This window comes from Mustela putorius, unplaced genomic scaffold, assembly GCF_011764305.1.
Source record: "Mustela putorius furo isolate JIRA1106 unplaced genomic scaffold, ASM1176430v1.1 tig00003845_pilon_pilon_pilon, whole genome shotgun sequence".
NCBI classification, from domain to species: domain Eukaryota; kingdom Metazoa; phylum Chordata; class Mammalia; order Carnivora; family Mustelidae; genus Mustela; species Mustela putorius.
Genome location: NW_025421998.1, coordinates 11,768,804 through 11,791,247, shown reverse-complemented (window position 1 = coordinate 11,791,247; position 22,444 = coordinate 11,768,804). Strand labels below are relative to the sequence as shown.

Here is a 22,444-nt window from a genome sequence, read left to right as displayed (position 1 = left end):
TCCCCCGCCCCCCAGCATGCACCTGGGGACATGGTTGAGTCCACACTGAGGAGCACGCTGCATTTTCACCAACAGGAGAACTCCGTCTGTGCCCTGCCAGGTCACAAGACATCCTGTGTATGTAAATTTCCAGTGTCCCCCTCAGTGTGGGGAGTGAGAACGGGGGTGCTCCTGCACCATGAGCTGCCAGAGCCCTGGAGGGATCCCCAGAACCCAGAGAGTGTGTGTGTGCATATGTGTGTGCGTGCGTGAGGGGGGGTCCCCTGGCCTCAGGCTGGCTGCATGTCCCTGTCTCTGCAGGTGATGCCCCAGCAAGGACCCCGCCCGTGTGGGGCAGCCCTCGGCCTCTGGATCAGGCCACCGCCCTCCTGGTTAAGCGGCTCCGCCACACACGCCGGGCCTGGAAAGGCGCCCTTTCCGACCTGCTGCTGCCCGTCCTCTTCGTGGCCTTGGCCATGGCCTTGTTCATGGTGAGGCCTCTGGCCATCGACTACCCTCCCCTCAAACTGACACCAGGCCATTACGACAGGGCTGAAGCTTCCTTTTTCAGGTAAGAACCTTATTTTTTCCCCTCTTTTACTTCCAAGTTATGTCAGGATTATGAATAACAGTAACTTTGATCCTTTTTTTTTTTTTAATGTTTTATTTATTTATTTGAGAGAGAGAGAGCACAGCAGAGGGAGCAGCAGAGGGAGAAGGGGAAGCAGACTCTCTGCTGAGCAGGGAGCCTGATGCAGGGCTGCCTCCCAGGACCCCGGGATCATGACCTGAGCCAAAGGGAGATGCTTACGTGACTGAGGTTCCCTAGGTGTCCCAGTAGCTTTGATACTTTTAAGAATCTCAAATATATGTGAGGTTTCATGATTTTGGAGCACTGGGTTCAATAGGGTAAGCCCATGGACTGGAGATACTGAGTTTTTTCCTACTCATGCCTACAGACCAACGATATAGCTTCACCCCTAAATCAGGCGCAGGCAGAGCCTGACAACAGCAATAACAGAGCACTCTGAACAACAGATAGTCTACAGTGACGTGAATGTGGGCTCTCCCCGGTACTCACCTAGTTCTAGTGCCGACGTGATGAGTTCAGGATGAATGACTTGAAGGTCTGCCTGGAGGAAAGCCTCTTACAACTGTAGGTGATCCACAACCAGAGCTGTGGATAAGAGGGACTATTGGGTTTCACAGAACCCGCCTGGTTGGCTCTGGGACAACAGCCAGGAGCTGCACGCCTGTCTTTGCAGAGACACATCTGACTTTTCTCTCAGGGTGGGAATGAACCCATATGCGTCTCCAGGCTGGAGGAAGTCCAGGTTTGCTGCCTGTAATTTTGGAGTTTTATAGGAGATGAATTTGCAAAGTGTGTTTCTAGTGGGTTAGTTTTACTGCTGGGGGCCAGATGGAGGGACCTGAGATGGTTCCCTGGCTCCCCAGAATGAGGCAAGCTTTTGTCCCCTGAGCTCTGCCCCGTGCTGAGAGCATCACCAACCTGAATGACCAGGTACAGCTCTCCTTCTGGAAGGTGATGCTCAGACATCTGGGGACCGGGTGCGGCGCATATGACCCAGGGGGCGCATGGTGTGGAGGGCACGATGAGCTCTGCCTTTGTCAACTACTTATTCTTACTGAAAAAAACAAGCTTAATTAGCCAGACTCTTGGTGCTTCCCAGTATTAGTTGCTTTTACAACGATGTGTAATTTGGAATTAGATTTAGACAAATATAGGCAGAGAAGGTGAAATTGATGACAAACTGTCCAGTTCATGTCTGGGTCCTTCGGTTAATTGTGCTCTTCCTCTGTGTGTCCTTGTGATCCATGGAGCCTGAGATTAACTCACAAAGAGTTCTGCTCTGTTTCGGGAAATGTGGGCCGGCCCCGTGGGTTCCCTCTGCAAGTGGGCTCCTTTTCCTTCTGCCTAGATATTTTATGTTCCTGCCCTCATCTTCTTCTAACTGTTTTAAAGGAACAGACCAGAAGGACAGCGTCCACTAAGGCGTTCTGGCCCAATGTTCTCATCTCTGCCACACTCCCCAAGTGGGAAGGAGCTGCAACTATCCTGAGTTGTTTAATTATAAAGTGTGTTTCTTGGAAAATGATAGGCATAGATACACAGTGTGGGGTTGTGACAAAGTGGACAGGGTGTGGTGCTCTGTCTGTGGGTGTCCAGGAAAGCCTTTGAAAGGCTATCGCGCCTGAACTGAGTCTCCTCAATGATAGCTTGGTGCTCCCCAGGCAGGTAGAAGAAGTTTCTCCAGATAGAGGAAGAAGTATGAGTCACATGAAGGGTAACGAGGTAATCCGGCAAAAGTCTTTCTCCTGGCAGGTGCGGAAGGCATTCCAGGCAGAGGCCACATCCTTCAAGGACAATGAGCAGCAGCATTAAGAGGCTGCGAAATGTGGGCCGTGATCTAATCCGGTTTAGTTTACAATGGCATCTCTTAAATGGTTGTTTCACCGAGAGCTAGAGCTGTTCCTTTGGGTATCCATTCTGAATGCCGCTGAAGAGATCCCTCTTCCTGTTGGGACTGATTGAGTTGCAAAACAAAGTTAAATAGGTTTCTTTTCTATAAACTTCTCAGAGCTTTTAGTATGTTGAACTGGCCACACAGAGCCAGATTTCCTCTGTTTGCTGACTTCTAGTCAGTCCTGCAATGAGCATGTCTCTGAAGCCTTTGGAGGCTACGACTGAACGCATGTTCCATACCCCATTATCCCAGCCCTCTGCCTCTGTCTAAACACACCCCGATTCTGTATCTGTTGTGAAGTGTACAAAAGAACCCCATGCATCTGAGAATGACCTTTTTCACTTCATAGTGCATGACTATGCACTTCCATATTGTTCCATGTTTCTGCGTATCATTTGTTTTGAATATTGGACAGTATTTCGTGGTGTGAATATACCACAACTTATTAATCTTTTCTCTTAATGATGGGCATTAGGAGCTCTTTCCAGGTTTTGTTTGTTTGCTGTTTGTTTGTTTTTGGCTTGTTCGTTTGTTTTTGCCATTGTGAACAGTGCTGCATGAACATTCTAGTATATTCTAATAAATGTCTAATAATAGTTATACCCATATAAGAGCCTCTCATGGCTGGTCCAAGAAACATAATTGCTGATCACTTGCAGAGCATGTAAATATCCTACTTTAGGAGATAATGCCAAACTTTTTCCAAAGCAGTTACAATCTTGCATATCCTCTTCAGTGCTTTTATGTATCTCTTAAAAATAGCCACCTTAGGAAAATGTTTATGCCAAAGAGGTGTATTTTGGGGAGCCATAGTCTACCTTGGTTTGCAATCAGAGTTTCTGGATGCTTTGTCCTTTTCAGAGTTATCAGGAGATGGTAGATAGCGCCTTTCCCTCCCCCACCCCCCATGCCACCCCCCCACTCCACTCACCCCACCACCACCCTCCCACAGTCCCCACCACCCCTGCAGCTGCCTGTTTGCCTGGTTCTCTTTTCTTCTTAGATAATATTTTCTGTCTGTAAGCTTGTAGGATTTCTTCTTTGTTTTTAGAGTGTTGGATCTTTTGTTTTTGTTTTTTTTTAATCTTTTTCTCAAGGGATCTGCGGATTTCAGTCCAGGGGGCTCCATTAGCAACAGGAAGCCCCTTTGGGGTGATGTTTAGAAATATGTATTTGTTCTGTACCAGCAAGCTCCCTGGGTCTCTCTGATGCTTGTGAGTAACAGGGAGAGAGAAACAGTATCCCGTAAGGTACTGCCTCCAGAATCAGGATTAGGCACTGATTTTCACTTTCTAGAGTCTGGTAATGACAGATTTCACTTGGTTCTAACAGCACTTTAAAATATAGCTGAGGATTTGAAGACAAGCACAAAGTAATAGTTTTAGGAACAAGCATTTGAATCTTCAGACCACAAGGGACAACTTAAAGCCAGTCTCTCTCTCTCTCTTTTTTTTAAAGCAGTGATCTCTAGACCTAAGCAAAAATCTAGTAGAAAGCAAACCATAACTTTTAAACTTGCACTTAGTAAGTCTAGTAAGTAAGCTCCAAGCAAACCACTTTGTAGGTCAGTATGTTTTTCAGAAAAAAGGATTTTAAACTTTCATATTTGTTCTTAGATTAATGGGTCAAAAGAAAGCAATCCAGAGTATTTCTACAGATGCCACAAATAATGTTTTCTTTTTATGGGCAACATTTTAGTAAAAAATATGTCCCTTTCCTTGTAAACGTGTTTTCTCATTTGTCGGAAACGGGGAGCCTGTTTATGTAGAGGTCATAACACCAACTTAGGAGACTTTACTTTGGTGTAAATTTCAGTGTTTCATCACTGTCCTTTCTGTCCACTGCTGTATGGAATCCTATTAGGTCAACTGTAAACCATCCGAATATTTAAAAACCTTTGTTGTGTTTTATGCAGTCGGGAAGATGGTGTTTTCCTATAAATAATTACTTTGTGCTGGATGCTACAGCCATGTTCCTATCCTAAGCTTATACACAGGTATGGAGCTGAAAAGAGTTGTCCTCAGCAAACACAAAACTAATTTGTTGTCATGATTGGTCTTTCTTTTCTATTAAAATTTTTCCTCTCTGAAAGTTAAGAGGTCGAGGAAGACTATATTTAAGGAGGTAAAATATTTGGATAGTGATGAAGGATTAGCCCAGTCATAAGATCACAGTTTGCTTCATGAATTATTTTTGAGAATCTACTGTGTTCCAACTGCAGTCCTAAGCCTGGTGTCCTTTCTCCCCTGGGTCGTATTCTCCTGTGATGAGAGGAGATCATCAGTTAAAAACTAGTGGTTTTTAAAACCACTGGTGATGTCAAAAGCCAGTGGTGAAGGTCTCCAGGCCACTGGGCAGGAACAGGAGAGAAGAGAGAGGAGGCAGAGGAGGGCTTACAGGAGAAGGAACTCAGAGCACAAATGCTGAAGATGACTTAGAAGCAAGTGCAGGGAGAGGGGATGCACTTTTGGGGAAGCTGCAGGGCAGGGGAGGAGCTGCCCAATCAAGGTGGTTTAGTGGGACTGGGCGGGGCCAGGCAGGGCAAGCCTGGATAGGCGGGGCAAGATGGGGTTGGGCGGGGGAGGGGTCAGGGGCGGGGCCACCTGGGGTCAGGTGGAGTTGAGATTGGCTGGGAGGGGCGAGGCGGGGCCAGGTGAGGTTCTGTTGGGCTGAGGTGGGTCTGGCCGGGTGGGATGGGGTGGGGTGGGGTGAGGTTGGACTGGGCGGGGCAGGGGAGGAGTGGGGCGGCCGTGCAGCCTTCTGGAAGACAGTGCTGGGCAGCTTTTGCCCAGAGATGGCAAGGTCGGAGGAGTGCTGGGGGGGCTTAGTTCCCTTCTCAAGGCGTGTAGGTAACGAGGAAGGTCACGGGGGTGGCAGCTGGTCAATGTGAAGCTGAGGAAACATTATTTGGTGTGTTGGAGGCTCACTGAGGGGATTAGGAAAATTTGAAATCTCTGTCAAATCTGATCTGGGCATAAGGTTGCACTGTGGGAAACAATGAGGTTCCTTTTCATTTTGGGCTTTTATTGGTGCTTCTGGGTCGTGGAGGTTCAGTAAGACTGAGCATCTCGACCCCCCTGTATTTGATTGCTGGGGCGATTCAGAACCCTGTTCGGGAATCAGAACCCTGTCCGTGTTTGGACATGACACCGGGGTCTTACATTCCTTACGGAAAGCTTCTGTTTTAAGTTGTTTAAAATGAACCTTTGTTCATTCTTTGCGCATTTGTTAATGAACCTGCTGCTTTCCAAAGAGATTAGAGGCCACCCTCTACATGTAAGTAACCGCTCATGCTAGTAGTACATCATTTTTCTTTATGCGGGAAGTGTTCCCTACCATGTCTATTCAGAAGCATTTTGAATAAATGATATAAGTTCTGGAAGTAATAAACCTCCTTTCTTTTGGAAATGCAGTAGTAATTCAGAGTTTTAATTACTTCAAAGAGGCCACTCCCAATGAGTACAATTTAGACAGATGTAAATGCTCTTTTCCTCTCCATTTTCTCAAGTCAAGGTATCTCTTTCACTCCATGTATGGAATGTAATAGAGTTTGTTTCCACACCTCCCCAGGTTAGAGGAATAGTGTGTCTTAACGCCCGCGGTATCTTCAGCAAGGAAATTAAGTCTTGGGTATTCCTCAGCAACTATCACCTGACTTCTGATGCTTGTGCCAGTAAAATAAATATGATAATCGTTGTCTACTTAAAGCACACACAGGATTTACCAAGAAAATGGTTGTTCCGTATAGCTCACATATAGAAAAAAAAAACAAAAACATAAAAATACAAACTTCTATTGCAGAGTGGCCAATAGAATATTCAAAAAACCAGAGTTCCAACATTAAGAGAATTTTAAAAATAGATTTTAATATATTAATGTGATGAAACCTTTTGCAGCCTTTAAAATTTGTTTTAAAAAGCCATGCAAAAATGCCAAAGATGACAATGTTGCAGAAGTGAGAAGATGAGGACAAGAATACAGTGTGAGCATTAATATGTAACAATTAATATGTAACAATGGTTTCGCTTTACTATACTAACTCAACAGAAAGCGTTATCTGCGATCACAGATCTAAGAGTCCATTGCCCGGATCAGCTCAGCTAGGACGTGCTGTCCTGTGATCTCTGCCAACAAGTACTAACATGGCCACCTTATTTTGTCTTCCGATAAAGCAGCAGCGGGAGCGGGAGCGAGGGCCAGGAGCTCACCCATGTGCTTCTGAGGAAGTTTGGAGATCAGGATCCACTCTGTGCTGATTTGAACCCAAACCTGTAAGTATTGGTTGCCTTTCTGAGAGTGTGCCCTCCACCCACAACTCTGCAGACCTTGAGAACCATCTCCCTGCCTGACTGGTCTTTCCCCTTCCAGGTTCATTTTATTTTCTTTTTAAAAGACTGTAATTATATATTTTAGAGATGGGGGAGAAGGCACAGAGGGAGAGGGACAAGTAGACTCCATGGTGAGCACAGAACCCATCTGAGGCTCCACCCCGTTACCCTGAGCTCATGACCAGAGCTGAAATCAAGAGTGTTTGGGGTGCCTGGGTGGCTCAGTTGGTTGAACGACCGCCTTCAGCTCAGGCCATGATCTTGGAGTCCTAGGATCGAGCCCTGAATCGGGTTTCCTGATCAGGGAATCTGCTTCTCCCTCTGACCTTCCCCCTCTCATGCTTTCTCTCTCATCTCTCTCTCTCAAATAAATAAAATCTTAAAAAAAAAAAAAAAAAGAGTGGGTGGATTAACCCACTGAGCCACTCAGCTCTCCCACCCAGCCCCCTTGCAATGTTAAGTGACATACATTAGCCTAAGGAGTCAGTTAGGCTACATAGTTGTCCCTTCTTTTCTTGGTAAACACAAACACAAGCTTTATATTATAGCTAAAAAATTAATAACTAATAGTATTCAATTTGTCTGATAAAACCCAAAGATAAAAAGCATGAAGTAGTAAGTAAATATGAAATGTGTGGTAATTTACTTTTAGGAAAAACTTGTACTTATGGAAAGACTGTATTTTTTATTTTTAACCAAAGGAACTTAAAATGGTTCACCTGTTGGAGGTGAATTACGTTGAAGATTTTTTTCCTTCTAAGATTTGAAAGTGATAACATCGAGACAACTTTTTAATGAAACTTGTGAAAGCCTGCCTTTCTTTGTAAAGAATTTCCTCTCTCAGTTTGCTTGACTATTACTTATTGAGCATCTACTGTAAGAGCAGTGCTGTGGGAGGAACCAGGGTTGATGTCCGACCTGGCCCTGCTCCAGGAATGGACAGTTCTGGGAAGAGCACGTGGGGAACATGATAAAACCACAAGGATGTGTTAAGTACCAAAGTGTACGCTTTGGAGTCATAAATATAAAAATCTAGACAATAATGCAATTTTTTCTAATGGGCAAGGACACATCGGTGCATTAGTCAAGTCATCAATCAGGAGGGAATAACTATTAGGGGCTTGGTATGAACGAATTAATGGGAAATTAATTATGTCGCCTCACTGTAGTCTGGTGTTGAAAAACAAAGTAATTCCATTTACTAAGCAGGAGCTTCCATGGCAATACGTTTGTGTCCGTCCCTTTGCTGTGTCCAGGCGGGGGTGGGGGGCAGTGTGGGATGTAAAACAGGCTTGGAGAAACTGACCAGCAGCCCAGGGCCTGCGGAGAACTGGGCTGGCCCTGCCTGTGGAGTGTGGCTGACTGATCAAAGGACTTTTTTTTTTTTTTAAGATTTTATTTATCTATTTGAGAGCGAGAGAGAGATCGCACACAAGTGGGGGTGCTGCAGAGGGAAAGGGAGAAGCAGGCTTCCTGCTGAGCTGGGAGCCTGATGCAGGGTTCCACCCCAGGACCATGAGATCATGACCTCAGTCGAAGGTGGACGCTTAAGGACTGAGCCACCCAGGTGCCCCCAAAGGACATCTCTTTATCAAATTTCTCCAGAGAGGGAAAAAGTAGATTCAGTGCTAAGAACAGCAGAACATATTTAGCATTGCAGTTCCTTTCCTGGCACTCTGGATGGCTCCCCATCCTCACCCCTCCCCAGGCTCCGAACCCCCTCCTTCAGCTGCCCTCCCCACCCCCCTGCAGCTAGCTCACCCTCCTTGGTTTTTCTCTTCAGCCTTTCTTTTCCTTCCAGAATCTATGTGTTGGTTTTCTCCTTTTTTTTCTGGGGAAATGCACAGGGTCTCTTCTTAACCATTCCTATTTTGTAACCTTTCCTGCCCCTTTGTCTTGGTCACCAGGACAAAAGGCCAGGGGTGGGGGAGGGGAGGCTGCCTCACTCAAGAATGTTATTTTAGGGGCTGAAGGCTTTTCCTTTCTTCCCTTCTAGGTTCTTTAGCAGGTCTAATAATTAAATTGATGTAAGACAAATGAACGGGAGAAAAACAAATTTAATTAGTATGTATGGGAGCTCAAAGAAGTGACCAAAGCAATTGGCTGGACACCTTTTAGACTAAGAGACAATACATTTGTAAAGAACCTACAAAACAAAGAGGTTTGGGTTTGGGGTAGGCAATTGGTAAAGAAGATACAAGGTTTGCTTATACAGGATTCTCCAGAAAAGAAGAGAGGTTACCTTCCTCAGGGAGACATTTCTCCTGCTTTCAGGACAAAGGGTCTGAGTGTCTGGCCTCCACCAGCAAGAGCTCTTCTGTAAATTTAATCCAAAATAATCAATATATCACGGTTGCATATTTTGGGGCAGACAGCCCTGGGCCCCTCACTATGAATAATTAATAATATATTAATAATTTCTGCCCATGTGACAAAAATAGGCTTGATTTCCTAAGATCCCAGATGAAAGCAAAATGTTTTCCTTAAGACAAGTAAATTTCCTTCTGTAAGTGAAAGCTAGTCTTGAATTTAGGGATATCTATATTTTCCTTTCCTGGCATACCTGACCAATCATTTGATTATTAAATTAGAGGAATCTTTAAGATACTAAGTGGGATTCTGCTTACGGGTTATTTTTCTGTTGAGCTCCTCTGAGTCTCCTATGTAAGGGTATGATGATGAATGCCTGACTTTTACCTCTTTTTGTACAGAAGGTAATAAAGAGCTCCAAAAAAATTAATTGTGGTATAAGCCTGACCTAAAATACAAGTTTTCCCATCATAATACATGATGTGTTATTTAAATTTTAAAATGTGCTTAAAGTTACCAGTTTTTGAAAGGCAACCTGTAGCTTTCAGTATTTAATTTCATTTTACCAGGTTTGTAATTTGGTGACATTTTCCCCTCCGTCTCTGAGACAAAATGGTCCCTTCGCCCACCCGTGCTTGTTGATGCTTTACAGAGAACAAGAGTGGAAGGAAGCAGATTTTTTAATTTTCACTCAACTGTGAAAGCCAGGTGGGGAGAGGTGGAAGGTCATTTCCATGATTCGACGGTCAGTAGCAGTATGATGAACCGTCTCATTGTCCTCTGACTCCCAGGGCTCCTGAAGTTGGGTCCGCAGCTAGGAGCAGTCAGTACACATTGCTTCGGGGGAGACTCAGGATGTTGAGGTGAAGCCCTGAGATCCCGAGGAGTGCGCAGATCTGCCCTGGTGGGGCAGGGGCAGAGAGCCCGGATTCAGGCACGCTGCCTGAGCCCACATCTCAGCTCTACCCTGTCTTTGCTGTGTGTCGTGGGCTCTGTTTCTGCATCCCGGGCTCCCGGTTCTCTAGAAAGAGTAGCGCTCAGCTCACGTGCTATGGTGGTCTTGTTACTGGACCGGGTACCTGTTCTGAACTCAGGTTCCATGGCTCGCCCCTGGAAACCTGATACTTGAGGGACGAGGAATCGTGGGTGAGGAAAGTCTGCTTCATTCAGGAAGCTGGCCATCTGGGAAGATAAGGTGGGCTATGGTCCCAAAGGCCATCCTCCAGGCCAAGCGGGAGAATTTTAGAGGGGAGGGTGCTGGAAAAGCAGGGGGAGGGTCTCCGTGCCAGAGAAGTGAGTGCTTGGTGCTGAGTCACCTGTCCACAGGACCCTGAACAGACTTGCTGGCATTGGCAGGTGTTCTCAAGTGCAGTCAGGGCTGGTCTTCTGGGAAATTCTGGTCCTTCGCTCTCCAGGCCAGTGGTCTGCAGATCTCAAGGCGAGTGAGTGAGGTTTGCTATAGACCGAGGGACTTAGGCCACGAGCAAGGCAGTGTTAGCTTGAAGCCAGCCTTGAGACGGGCTGGGGTGCCCTTGCTGCCCCCGTGGGAAAGGCTGTTGTTCCTTTAGGCAAGTTTGTGTCTCAGGGCCCTTTCCTCCTGAGATCAGGCCCTTAGGGCAGCTCCCTCATTCCAAGATTCAAAATGCATACCAGACAGGAATCTCAGCTTCCCTGCATTCCGGAGACCGGAAACCCAGCATTCCTGAATGCCACATCCCAGACCGGAAGAAGCCAGGCTCTCGTTGACCTGCTTCTGTGGACACAGCAAGGGTCTTCTTGTCGTCGCCTGGAGCTCTGCACCTTGGTGGGAGCACCTGGGAGCAGCACAGCCCAGAGCCAGGAGCTCAGGGCACCAAAGACCTGTCCTACTCAGTGTGACCTTGGACGAGCTCTCTCTGAGAGCCTCCATTTCCCCTTCTGAAAAGCGGGGCCAGCGGGACGTTTTGGCAAAAATCCCCAGCAGCGTGTCTGTTGTTCGGGAAATGTTCATTTCCTCCCTTCTTGACCAAGTTTTGAGGAGAGAGGGATGATTATTACTAAAGCAACTTCTGATTTATGAGCATCAGGAAAAAAGAGACGGAGACTCCAAGGGTGAGAGCACCCGGGAAACTTCGGAATGAAAGGTTTGGAGCCACTCCACGAGGTCCTTTCCTCACCGCTTCTGTCCAGCGGCCTTTCTTCATACTGGAAAATTAATCCTTGTTTGTCTTTAAATGCTGATTAAATCGCTGTGTCGCTCCACGAAGCCGAATTAGCAGCTCCTATGCTTATCGCTGGCTGGCGTGGTGCACAGAGCAGAGTGCCTGAGAGCAGGTGTCTGCGCAGGCAGATGAGCCCCGGGCCCCGGCGCACGTTCCTGGGAGCCTTGGCAGCACTTTCCGTACAGCCAACCAAGTGAGCATCATTTAATAGAATGGAAATACTGTCATTGTAATGAAACGTTGTCATCAGATTAGCAGCTCAAGCTGTGAAAACAAATGTAAGAGCTCTGCCTTCTGCAGCAGGAGATAACTATCTCCTGAGCGGCTCTGGGCTGGTGCAACTCACTTTTATGGAAATCAAGGAGCTCTGTTATCAGAAAGATCATCCTGAGTCTCTCCTTTGTTTGCTAGGAGGAATTCTTCATGCTGGCGCGCGGATCCCCTGTCTCAGGCCCGAACGCCCGACTCCTGTGGCTGCCTGGTAGGTTTCTATGGTGTGTTATATCTTTTGTAGGTTTCAAACCTCAAGTCACAAAAATGAGCGTACTCTGTTTACGACGTCTACGTCTTCATCACCGTTAACTCAGGGAGCTTCTGTGACTCTCTGCTTGACCTGATTAGCTGGTTCTGGGAAAAGTTACAGTACACAGAGTGGACATTTACATGATATGATGTTCTGTGGGCTCTACAGTGACCTGGGATATTCTGTGGACTCCCCAGTGACCTGGCATGTTCTGTGGGCTCTACAGTGACCTGGGATGTTCTGTGGGCTCCCCAGTGACCTGGCATGTTCTGTGGGCTCTACAGTGACCCTACTACTCATTTTCTGCTGTTCATGACCATTGACATCTCTGACAGCATTTAGTGAGCAAATTAATCTTCGATTCATGAGAAAGAAGCTAGAATTGCCTTTTGGGGAGACATTTCCCCCAATTTTAAGGCAGGATGACCTCCAGCGTCCTGTCTTATACGTGCTGGAGTGTGGAGAGAGCTACATATTAGAAGCTAAGGTACCACCCGTCTTGTTGGATTACGGCTGTCCTATAGAAACAGATGGGGGTACGGATTCCACTGTTAAAGCGGGGCTCTAAGCTCTCCACTCTGCGCCAGGGTGGGAATTGGAACTTATTTGGAAAGCTGACTGGAACTCATCTCAAAGCAAATCTCAAAAGGTAATTAATAAGAAAGCCTGTTAGCCACACTCACCAAGCTAATGTGCAATCCTCATTTCCAGAAAGGAAAAGCAGTTGAAATGGACCAAGGGTCTGTTAGGAAAACATGGTCCCATGAAGCCCATGTTTTCAGGGATTTTCTGTTTAGTGGAACATGGGATATATTTCTTTTACTAGCTTAGTGACTTGAGGAGGTTTTTGTCTGGATGGATCTGGCCTGTTTTCTTCTCTGACGCAGAGTGTGGCACGTGAGTGAGAGCAGTGGCACAGCCCCGTGGCAGAGGCATGGTTGGTGGCTGACCTGAGAGTTTGCTGAGACTCCACCCATGTCCCCGGGACCTGGCTATCTGGCTGCTCAGCCCTCTTGCGTGCTTCTTTGCAGGGAGAGCCCAGCTACCTCTGGCTCCCGGTTTTCTGGATGCAATGATGGATTCCTCCCTCTCTTGTTTATTCCCTTCTGTTATGAAACCACTAATTTTTCATTCTGTGCCCTTATTCCTGGCCTTGACTTAATCATTCTGTTCAATCAGCACCTTTTCCTATGAGCTGCCTTAGCTCTGTTGTCACTAGACTGGGTGTCCATGGCAAAGGAACAGAGATGTTCCTAAATTCACGCCAACTTGCGTGAACCATAACATTGCAGTATTATGCACGGAGGGAAGAAAGGCTCCTGTGACATAGCCAGACAAGCCTCGGACATGCAGATAAAGAGGAACCAAATGGGTCCCCTTGCTGCAGCCCATCCTGATGCCAGCTCGTGCTGGCGCCGATGGTGGGTTAGAACAGACACAGGATTCCCTGCTGATTACTCGACCAATGACTCCTTCCTGTCTGTGGACCTGGGTTCCTTGAGACGCACTTTGAGAAATGCTGCTCCACACTTTGGGAGGCAGAGGACTCTGGTCCAGGAGACAGGACGTCCGGGTGGAGTTCAGAACCGCCGCACGGAATGGTGCCGCCTTACAGGCTGGCCCAGAGGGGCCGCACACGGTGTGCGGGAGGATGGCCAGAACCCAGCGCTGGGTCTCCACTCTCCAGAGATCATGCTGAGCCCAGTTACTGGAAGGCAAAGTATTTCTCTCCCCTTAAATTCACATGTATCATCCAGAGGCCCCGGTGTGCATGAATACGCCCATTCCCTGGGGTTTTCATTGATTGTGTGAGTCTTTCCGAACCTACAGCAGTGTTCCAGGGCAATCCTGCTTCTGAGGGGGACATGTTGCTTGGTAGACAACGCCACTGCAAGGGCACTGGAATCGAGCTGGCCCCGGAGAACCAGGGGTTGTTTCAGGCTTCACTGTCCCGGGAGAACCCCAAGATATGACTCAAAGCCTACCATCGACAAAGAGCGTGGCTTCCCACAGACTGAGTGAAGGGGGAACTCGCCTCCTGTCTCTGCTGTAATGACTTGTCATAGATAGGGTGCCTTCAAGCAACAAGTCCATCCTATCACTGCCTGGAGTCAGTCGTCTGAAAACCGGTGTACAGGGATGAAATCAGGGCGCTCTGCCTGGAGGCGGTGACAGAGTCTGTTCCTATTCCTTCCAGCATCTGCTGCCTCCTTCCTTCCTGTTCTTTGTCCTCCTCCTCTCTCTCTGCCTCTCCCTCTTCCAAGGGTGCATGTGCCTGCTTTAGGACTTACCCTGACAATCCAGGAGAGTCTCCCCTTTCCATGCTTACTTGAATAACGTCTGCAAAGTTTGCCATTGAAGCCCTTTCAGCCCTTTCAAGTACTTTCCCAAGTTTCAGACCTGACACCTTCGCAGGCCAGTATTCAGCTTACAGAGGGCATGTTGGGGTGGAACCAAACAGATAAGGTTAGAAACAGAAACTGAGGACATGTTCTAGTGCCCCTGACTTCTTGATTGGAATTTGATTTTTTCTGCAAGGCGGGCACCTGGGTGAACCCGGCTGCTCTAGAGAGATGTGTCCATCTAATCCAGATGGATTAGAAAGGAAGCCGGAGGTAGGGAAACTAGACAGGGTGTTGCATTCCCCTGGACTGAGGTCACTGACATTGGCAGAAATTGATAATGACTCTCATTCCTTTCCCTGCCTTTCCTGTCCGTTTGATCACAAACCTGGAAGCCTTATCTGGAATTATCTATGACCCTTACTTTGCCGTCCTTTTATGGGTGTCCGATCCCTAGAAAGCCTAGGAGCTGGGGGAGGCTGGGTTCACTTACAGCATGCGGATGGGAAAGCTTTAGAAGCTGAAGGGAGTCCTGGTGGTGTAGCTGCCTGAGAGGGTTGTCTTTTCTGGACTGTTCTGGGAAACAAGAGTCTGGATCCTGACGGTGCTGGGGCGAGCCTCTCTGAGCAGCGAGGAGTCCGTGGCTCTGGGCAGGTGTCAGCCCTCCCAGTGAGTGCTGGACCAGAGCCGTTTGGCTTCTACTTATGGGACTTCTGTGAGAGACACTGTCCCTTGAGTTCTCCTGCGTAGTGGCCCTCAACTCAGTGCCTCAATTTCATCAGATGCCAGATTTCCCCGTGGAAATATTGTTCCCTTTTGAGTTCTTGCAAATTCACCCAAACTTGCTTGCAGAGAAGGATGTGAAGTTCCTGGTCAAAACTGCAGGCAAAGGTCACGGTGGGATTCTGGTATAATTCTCAAACGCAGGGGACTCTCAAGGAGCTTAGCAAACCAGAGCACGGAAAAGCCACAGAGAAGTTATGAGAAAAGGAAAAGGAAACTGGCAAAAGTCATGTTGAAAGTGATTTCAGAGAGGCTGTGTGTGGGTTATAACAAAGTTTCTATTTTCCCTCTTTGGAAACAATTACAGAAGTGTCCAAACACAAGCGCTGGGGCTCCCTACCTGACCAGCCGCCAGGGGCACATTCTGCTGGACCTGTCAGCCTTCCACCTGGAGGAGTACTTGCTGGTGCCGTCGGAGAGACCCAGGTGGGTCCAGATTGTCCCTGGGTCTTTTCTGTTCTTCAGGTCACTATGGAAAGCCTATTGTTTCAACTGCCAACATTCTTTTTCTTTCCTTTCCTTTTCTTTTCTTTTCCTTTCTTTTTTCTTTCCTTTCCTTTCCTTTTCCTTTCTTTTCTCTATTCTCTTTTTTTCTTCTTCCTTTCTTTCTTTCTTCTTTTCCTTTTTTAAAGATTTTATCTATTTGAGAGAGAGAGAGAGAGAGAACACAAGCAGGGGGAACAGGAGAGGGAGAAGCAGGCTCCTGGCTGAGCAGGGAGCCTGATGTGGGACTTGATCCCAAGACCCTGGGGTCACAATGTGAGCCGAAGGCAGATGCTTCACCAACTCAGCCACCCAGGCACCCCCTCAAATGCCAACATTCTTAAAAACTCAAAAAAGTCAAATGTTTAACGTTGATGCTCATAAAAATTCCAAAGAAATGCTGCCGACCTTAACAAGGTTGCTCACTGCTGGTTTTCGCTCTCCCACTTGGTGGGTAGGGGTGAGGTGGGGGTCCTATCAATGGAGATTCCCTCACTGGAGCCGAGAGGTGGTTTACCTGTTTGGAGGTTAAGGGCAGCTAACATCCCAGCACAATGAAATGGCCTCCTTTGAGATCTCCCTCTCCGCGCAGCATCTGACATGTGGACGTGGGGCCGACTGCCATCCTAGGCAGTTTCTGGGAAGGCTCTTGTTTGGTGCTGAATCTCCTTGAGCCTGGTGGGGGTGGGGATCTGGACGAGGAGTGTGGGGATAGGCGCTGCTCATCACTTTCGACGGAGGCCACGTTTGCCACGCCAGCAGATTTCCTGGGACCTCAAGTGCATCCTGTTTCTTCAATACAGAAGCCTCCCTGGGCCCTTCTGCAGGGCCTGGGACACCCTGTGACTTTTCCTTCGCTGCCCCAGCAGCGCTCCCTCCCCCGACACCTCCCAGTGTGCTTCCGCTGCCACTCCTGCTGCCCCTCTCTTAGATCTTTTTATTTTTTATTTTTATTTATTTATTTATTTATTTATTTTTTAAGATTTATTTATTTGAGAGAGAGAGAGGGAGAGAGAGCCCAAGCTGCACACAGATCCTGATGCAGGGCTCGATCCATTGACCCTGAAATCACAACCTGAGCCGAAATCAAGAGTCAGAAGCTCAACTGACTGAACCACCCAGATGCCCCCAAGATCACCTCTTGTGTTTTTACACATGTCCCAGGCAAAGGCGGGACTTATATGTCTGGGGCACAACATAATATCTGGCACCTAGAAGGTGCCCATTCATTGTCTCTCAAGTGAATTCACCCTGGAATGAATGAATGAATGAATGAGTGAGTGAATGAATGAATGCACTGAGCCCAGTGGGAATGTATCCTTATTCCTTTGCCTCAGTTCTGCTCAGGGAAGCGGGACTGTCCACGGAAGGCTGTTCTTCAGTCTTACTCTATCCAAAATTAAATAGGAGCCTTCCTTTTTAATGCCCCACAGTTTTGGGAGCTCTGCAGGTTCCAGATACTGCAGAGCACAGCCCGTGGGATACGGAGGGAAAAGGTGTTGTCCCCACCCAGGGAAACTCACAGAGTTTATCGCGTGAGCGATAAACCAGCAGACAGACCGTGGAAACCTGGGCTGACAGGTGAATTAATGCTTGGGGATGTTGGGTGTTGTGAGAGCCCAAAGAGGAGGAAGTTGACCCCAGCTGAAGTCCTCTGGACACCTTCCTGGATGGGGTGATTCACAGGACAGAAGCCAGAGAAGGGAAGCAAAACAGTGCAAAGTGGGGTAGCTTGAAAGAGTGATGGATTATGTGAATTATGTAAATTATGCAAATTATGTAAACTATGTAAATTATGATTATGTAAATCAGAATAGTCAATCTGCAGGAGGAGTGACTTTTAATTAAAATAGTTAGCTTGCTGGTGATCACCCCCTCCTGGACATGACAGGCATTTCCTAACCAAGTATCAGTCCCCGTAGGACACTTTCCAGTACAGCAAGTCTTAGCCACACTTGCTGAATACACAAGGTCCACCATGGACGTCTGATCCAGGAGCCCCACCAAGCCCGTCTGTACCCTGAGCCCCTGCGCAGTCGTATCACCAAAGGTGGATGATTAGGGGGCTACTGTTCTCAGGCCATCCTAACTACTTAGTGGTGATGGAGTGTCCTGTGCTTGGATGTCCTGGCTCAATGGTTAGAGCACTAACTCCTGGGGCACTTCGGGGGCTCAGTTAAGCGTCTGCCTTTGGCTCAGGTCATGATCCCAGAGTCCTGGTATCAAGACTTGCATCAGGCTCCCTGCTCAGTGGGGAGCCTGCTTTTTCCTCTCCCTCTGCCTGTCTCTCCCTGCCCCTTGTGTGTGCTCACCCTTTCTCTCTCTCTCTCTGTCAAATAAACAAAATCTTAAAAAAGTAAACAAAATAGAAAATAAAGCACTAACACCTGTTCCTGTTATCAGGCTTGGGGGCTGGTCTTTCGGGGTGCAGATCCCTGATCAAGGTCAAGATGCAAATCCAAATACATCGCAACCAGACACTCTGGCGAAGGTAAGAGTTTCCCTCTTTTTCCTTCCTGTGTTAGAGAGTATCTGGGGAAACTTGGCATGTAGATATACTCACGGGCATGAGGGGAACCGAAACAGACCCTAGCATTTTTTACTATGAAGGCTGGGTGGACTGAAAGCCAGCACAGAGAAGACGTTTTTACTCAGAATTGCTAGTATGGATCTGGTTTTCAAGCCCTGCTGGGACGATCCCAGTGAATTAGAAATGTTTCCCTCGGTATCGCTGAGAATATGTGGGAGGGCTCTTCAGTTGTGTGGAATGGGAGTGGATCCAAGGAAACATGCCTTGGTCCACCAATGATAACTCAGAGGTGGTGACTCACAGCAGAAATTCTCCAAGGAAGGAAGGACACTGTTTTCAGATGGGGAAAGACCAGAGATTCAAAGCTTTCATTGCCAGGGATGGGTGAACTAGTCTGGTGTCGGTGCCTATTGGGAGAGAAATCTAGAAAGGATAGAGTGTGGTGGTGGGGGTTCCTGCGTGGTGGGGGGGTCCTGCATTGTGGTCGGACTTTCGTGGACCACGGCAAGGGCGAGTGACTGCCGGGGCTCCCCTTGGTGGAACCAAGTATCTTCACAAGTATTTCAGAGTGTAATCCCTGAGCAAGTTTTCATATTCATGATTCACAGTATAATCCCCTATGGTAGTTTTAACCGTCGTATTTCACTAGGTAATCGCGGACAAAGAATGACCATCACCATGTACCCCTGGTCACAAATTTCTCCTTTAGCTGAGGACTCTTCCTGTCTCTCTTCCTCTGCGGGCAGCACCCAAGAGAAGATTGATTGCTCACGAGGAAAATATCAGAATTCATAGCTTGGGAGAAAAATAATCTAAAATACCTTCGCTGGCTTCTTGAATGTCTGATACAGCTAGTACTAAAATGTGCCAAATTGGTATAAGGAATCTGTTCTTTTCCTTTGAGAATATTTTACCTTTTCAATCTATACCAGTCCAAAACAATCTTCAGAGCGTGTAGGTGTACAGACATGTGGGACTGGCAGTCTGGGCTTCCTGGAACCTGCTCCTTTTTCTCTTTCTTTTTCTTTCTTTCTTTTTTTTTTTTTTTTCTGTCAGAGAGCGAGAGAGAGCGCATGCACTAGCAGGGGGAAGTGGCAGGCAGAGGGAGAGGGAGAAGTAGCCTCCCAGCTGAGCAGGGAGTCCCATGTGGGGTCTTGATCCCAGGACTCTGAGATCATGACCCAAGCCAAAGGCAGATGCTTTACTGACAGAGCCCCCCAGATGCCCCACTTCTGCAGTTTCTAATGTCATTTTCCAGACACAGGCCAGCATGTGCATTGTATTGGGATGTCTGGGGAACAATCCCCTTTGTAAGGAGCTAGGGAGTTAGGGTGCCTCAGTGGCTGTGAAGGCATTGGCTGTCTGAAGGTCCCCAGGAGCTCTTGGTGGCTGATGTCAGACTAAATCACTGCATTCCCTTTTCAGGAATTACCACTGGCCTTGGCTTTGGCCTTTAGGGTATGATTGTAAGAGGCTGTCTGATTTCCATAGCCTCTTTGTAGAGAAAATGGGAAATTTGCATAGAAACAGACCAGGGTGAATGAAAGTATTATGTTGTAGAATGGCTGTCCTGGGGCCTTTGTTATTTGTACACATCTGGAGTGTTCAGCTTGTTTAATCCAAACACCTTCCAGAATGTAGGCACTTCAGATAAGGCCACCGCTCCCTGCCCAGGGTTTGACACACAGTCTTCCATGCTCAGAGGGATTTGAGACGTTTGAACGTCCAGGGAGGGATCTTTTTCCCTCCTTGCAGCTACTTAGTTGCTTTTCTAAAACACAGTTACTCGTGCTCTGAGAGGAAAGGTCTGTTTTGAGGTGTCATAATGTGTTCTTGAAAGCAGATTAATGTCCTCCGTCGGTGACCAGATTTTCCTGTGTCCTGACTTCCAGGCTGGCGGGGAAGGAAATCCCACATCTTATTTGCAGAACATAGCCTCGTGTTTTAGAAAATCCTTCTTCAGGGAAGAAAAAGAAGGGAAGGAGGGGGGCAGGGAGCCGGGGGGACGGGGAGGAAGGGAGGAAGGAAAAAAAGCTCTTCCTTTGGACTCTGCTAAGTCTGAAATGTTAATTTTCAGATCACCCTAAAGTATATATAACTTACCTAAAGAATTTAAAATTCATCCCAAGGAAGGGCCAGTTAACAGAACTGAAACAGAAGGTCAAGAATGCTCCCCCTCTGTGAATTACTCGTTCCCTGGCAAGGTGATTCTGTATGGCAAAGAACCCCAGGCCGTCACCAGCATCAACAAGGGACGGTCGGTTGTTGAGCTCACTGGTCCGAGGGGCCCGTGCTCAGCAAGTGTTCCGGCGTCCCTCCCCAGGCTGAGGCCCCTTCACCTGGTGCTGGTCCTGCTCCCTGGGTGTGGTCTCGCTCTACCTTCTCCACGGCCACTGGTTGCTCTCTGTCCCTTGCTTCTTTGTCATCTTCGATGGCCACCTATGAGGGGACATTTGGAAATATACCTTTTGGGCAACAGGCTGCTTCTTGCCTATAGAGAACTGGACTCAGACCCCTTTTCCCTTGGTGTCCTCTGCTGGCAGGACCCTCCTGACCTCGCTCCCTGGGAGGTCCTGTGGGTTGTTTATCCGCCTGAGGTCCGTGGCTACACACGGTTCTTGCTGAGACACGCTGCTCCTGCAAAATGGATGCCCTGGTGTTTTGGGACTGTCAGGGTACAATGGGGCGTCTCCCTTAGGTTCCCAGATGACCTTCTGTCCCCCTGAGAGGGTCACTTAGCACCACCCTTGCAGCTTCCAGCTGCCACACCCCTGACTTGGTCTCCATTCTGCGGCCATCTCCTGGCATTTTGTCTCCAGACCTGCAGACCCCAGCCAAGGAGTGCATTGGGCACAATTTCTATCTTTGAAGTTACCACAGGTGATGCTTTACCAGATGTTTTGAACTGCATCTCTTCTGTTATCGATATCTATTTTCTTGCCATTCCCCCCTTGCACTTCTAAAGTTTTTCTCCCATAATCTCCAGATTTTTCTAAATGTTTCTTTGTCACCCACATGTTGATCTTAAAATCAATGCCATCTGTTTTTTGTGTTAGTGACTGTAATGAGGTTCCTGTGAGTACGGTACCAATGTGTGTATCAGCCACCCGCTGCCACGACAGTGCTGCCCTGGATCCCCATGGCTGCCATAGTACGTCTTTATCAGGTCCGGAGTCCAGGGATCCTCCTGCTGGAGGCTCAGTGGCATGGACCTGGTCACTCATGCCCACGTGTGGGGGGTTGGCTGTGGCCTCTTCAGCATGATGTGGGGGACTCCACTCATCAGAGGCATAGAGGGGCTGCAGGCACAGGGGAGCCGTTTTCAAACCCATCCTGTGCCACATTCTGTTGGCCAGAGAGAGCCACGTGACCGAGCCACGCAACTGAGCCCATGTTCAGAGGGGGGAGGCATAGGGCTGCACGGAGGGTGTGGAGGACGCGGGTCATAAATGCAATCAGACACAGGTGTTTCTGAGCCTCCGGAGAGTGGGATGGGGAGTGAGTGAGCTCCCAGCCACGCTGCCACCGACTACAGCAATGACACTTCAGTCTCCATACCCATGTTCCCTGTCCTTCCTCAGTCAAAAAGAACCCCACCCTGCTTTTAAATAAATTAGATTAAAACAAACAAATGAAACACAATGAAAACAGAAAACCCTGACCTAGGGAAAAGGCCACTATAGTCTCTCCTCTTGCCCTCTGGTGAAGCAGTCAGGGAGTCACGGCGTGGGGCAGAGCCAGGTCCTAGACATCCATGCCAGGAGTTCCAGTGTCTACTGGCAGGGTTTTTTCTACTGTATTCACCTGTCCCTTGACTTCAGCAGGATCCCAGCTGAAGGATTCCAGAAATATGGCAGTACCTGGGTTGAGAGACCAGGCGTGGCAGGATGGGTCTGTATGGGAGGAATCCTTGTTGGATGCACAAGGTGGCCCTGGTCTGTGACATGAGCCCCCAGTTTAGTGCCAACCCCCCCATCACAGAAACTGTGCCTTCCCATGCTTTTCAGAACGAAGTGTGTGAATTCCACACATCTGTAAGTTTGCAAACACACATTTGTGTCTTTAAAGTTTGCGGGCATCTGGGCGGCTCAGTCAGTGGAGTTGGCAGTGCTTGATCGGGGTCACAAGTTGAAGCCCACATTAGGCGTAGAGCTTACTTAAAAAATACAAACATATGGGGCGCCTGGGTAGCTCAGCGGGTTAAGCCGCTGCCTTCTGCTCAGGTCATGATCTCAGGGTCCTGGGATTGAATCCCGCATCGGGCTCTCTGCTCAGCAGGGAGCCTGTTTCCCTCTCTCTCTCTGCCTGCCTCTCCATCTACTTGTGATTTCTCTCTGTCAAATAAATAAATAAAATCTTTAAAAGAAAAAAAAATACAAACATAAAAAAATAAAAATAAATAAAAAAAATTGTTACACAATCTTAGATCTGCTCAGACTCACCCTAGAAGACCGTACGATGTCCTAGGTCCCATGGTTA

General features: G+C 47.8%; 1 protein-coding gene across 1 annotated transcript in view; it reads left to right on the top strand.

Moving 5' to 3' along the window:
- The window catches only part of ABCA13 (ATP binding cassette subfamily A member 13), a 320,465-nt gene that overhangs the window by 198,189 nt on the left and 99,832 nt on the right, over positions 1-22,444 (top strand). The window contains exons 44-48 of the mRNA XM_045089507.1: positions 301-550; positions 6,638-6,736; positions 11,716-11,785; positions 15,260-15,378; positions 17,839-17,926. Coding sequence (XP_044945442.1) covers positions 301-550; positions 6,638-6,736; positions 11,716-11,785; positions 15,260-15,378; positions 17,839-17,926 — 626 coding nt within the window. The remainder of the gene's footprint in view (positions 1-300; positions 551-6,637; positions 6,737-11,715; positions 11,786-15,259; positions 15,379-17,838; positions 17,927-22,444) is intronic.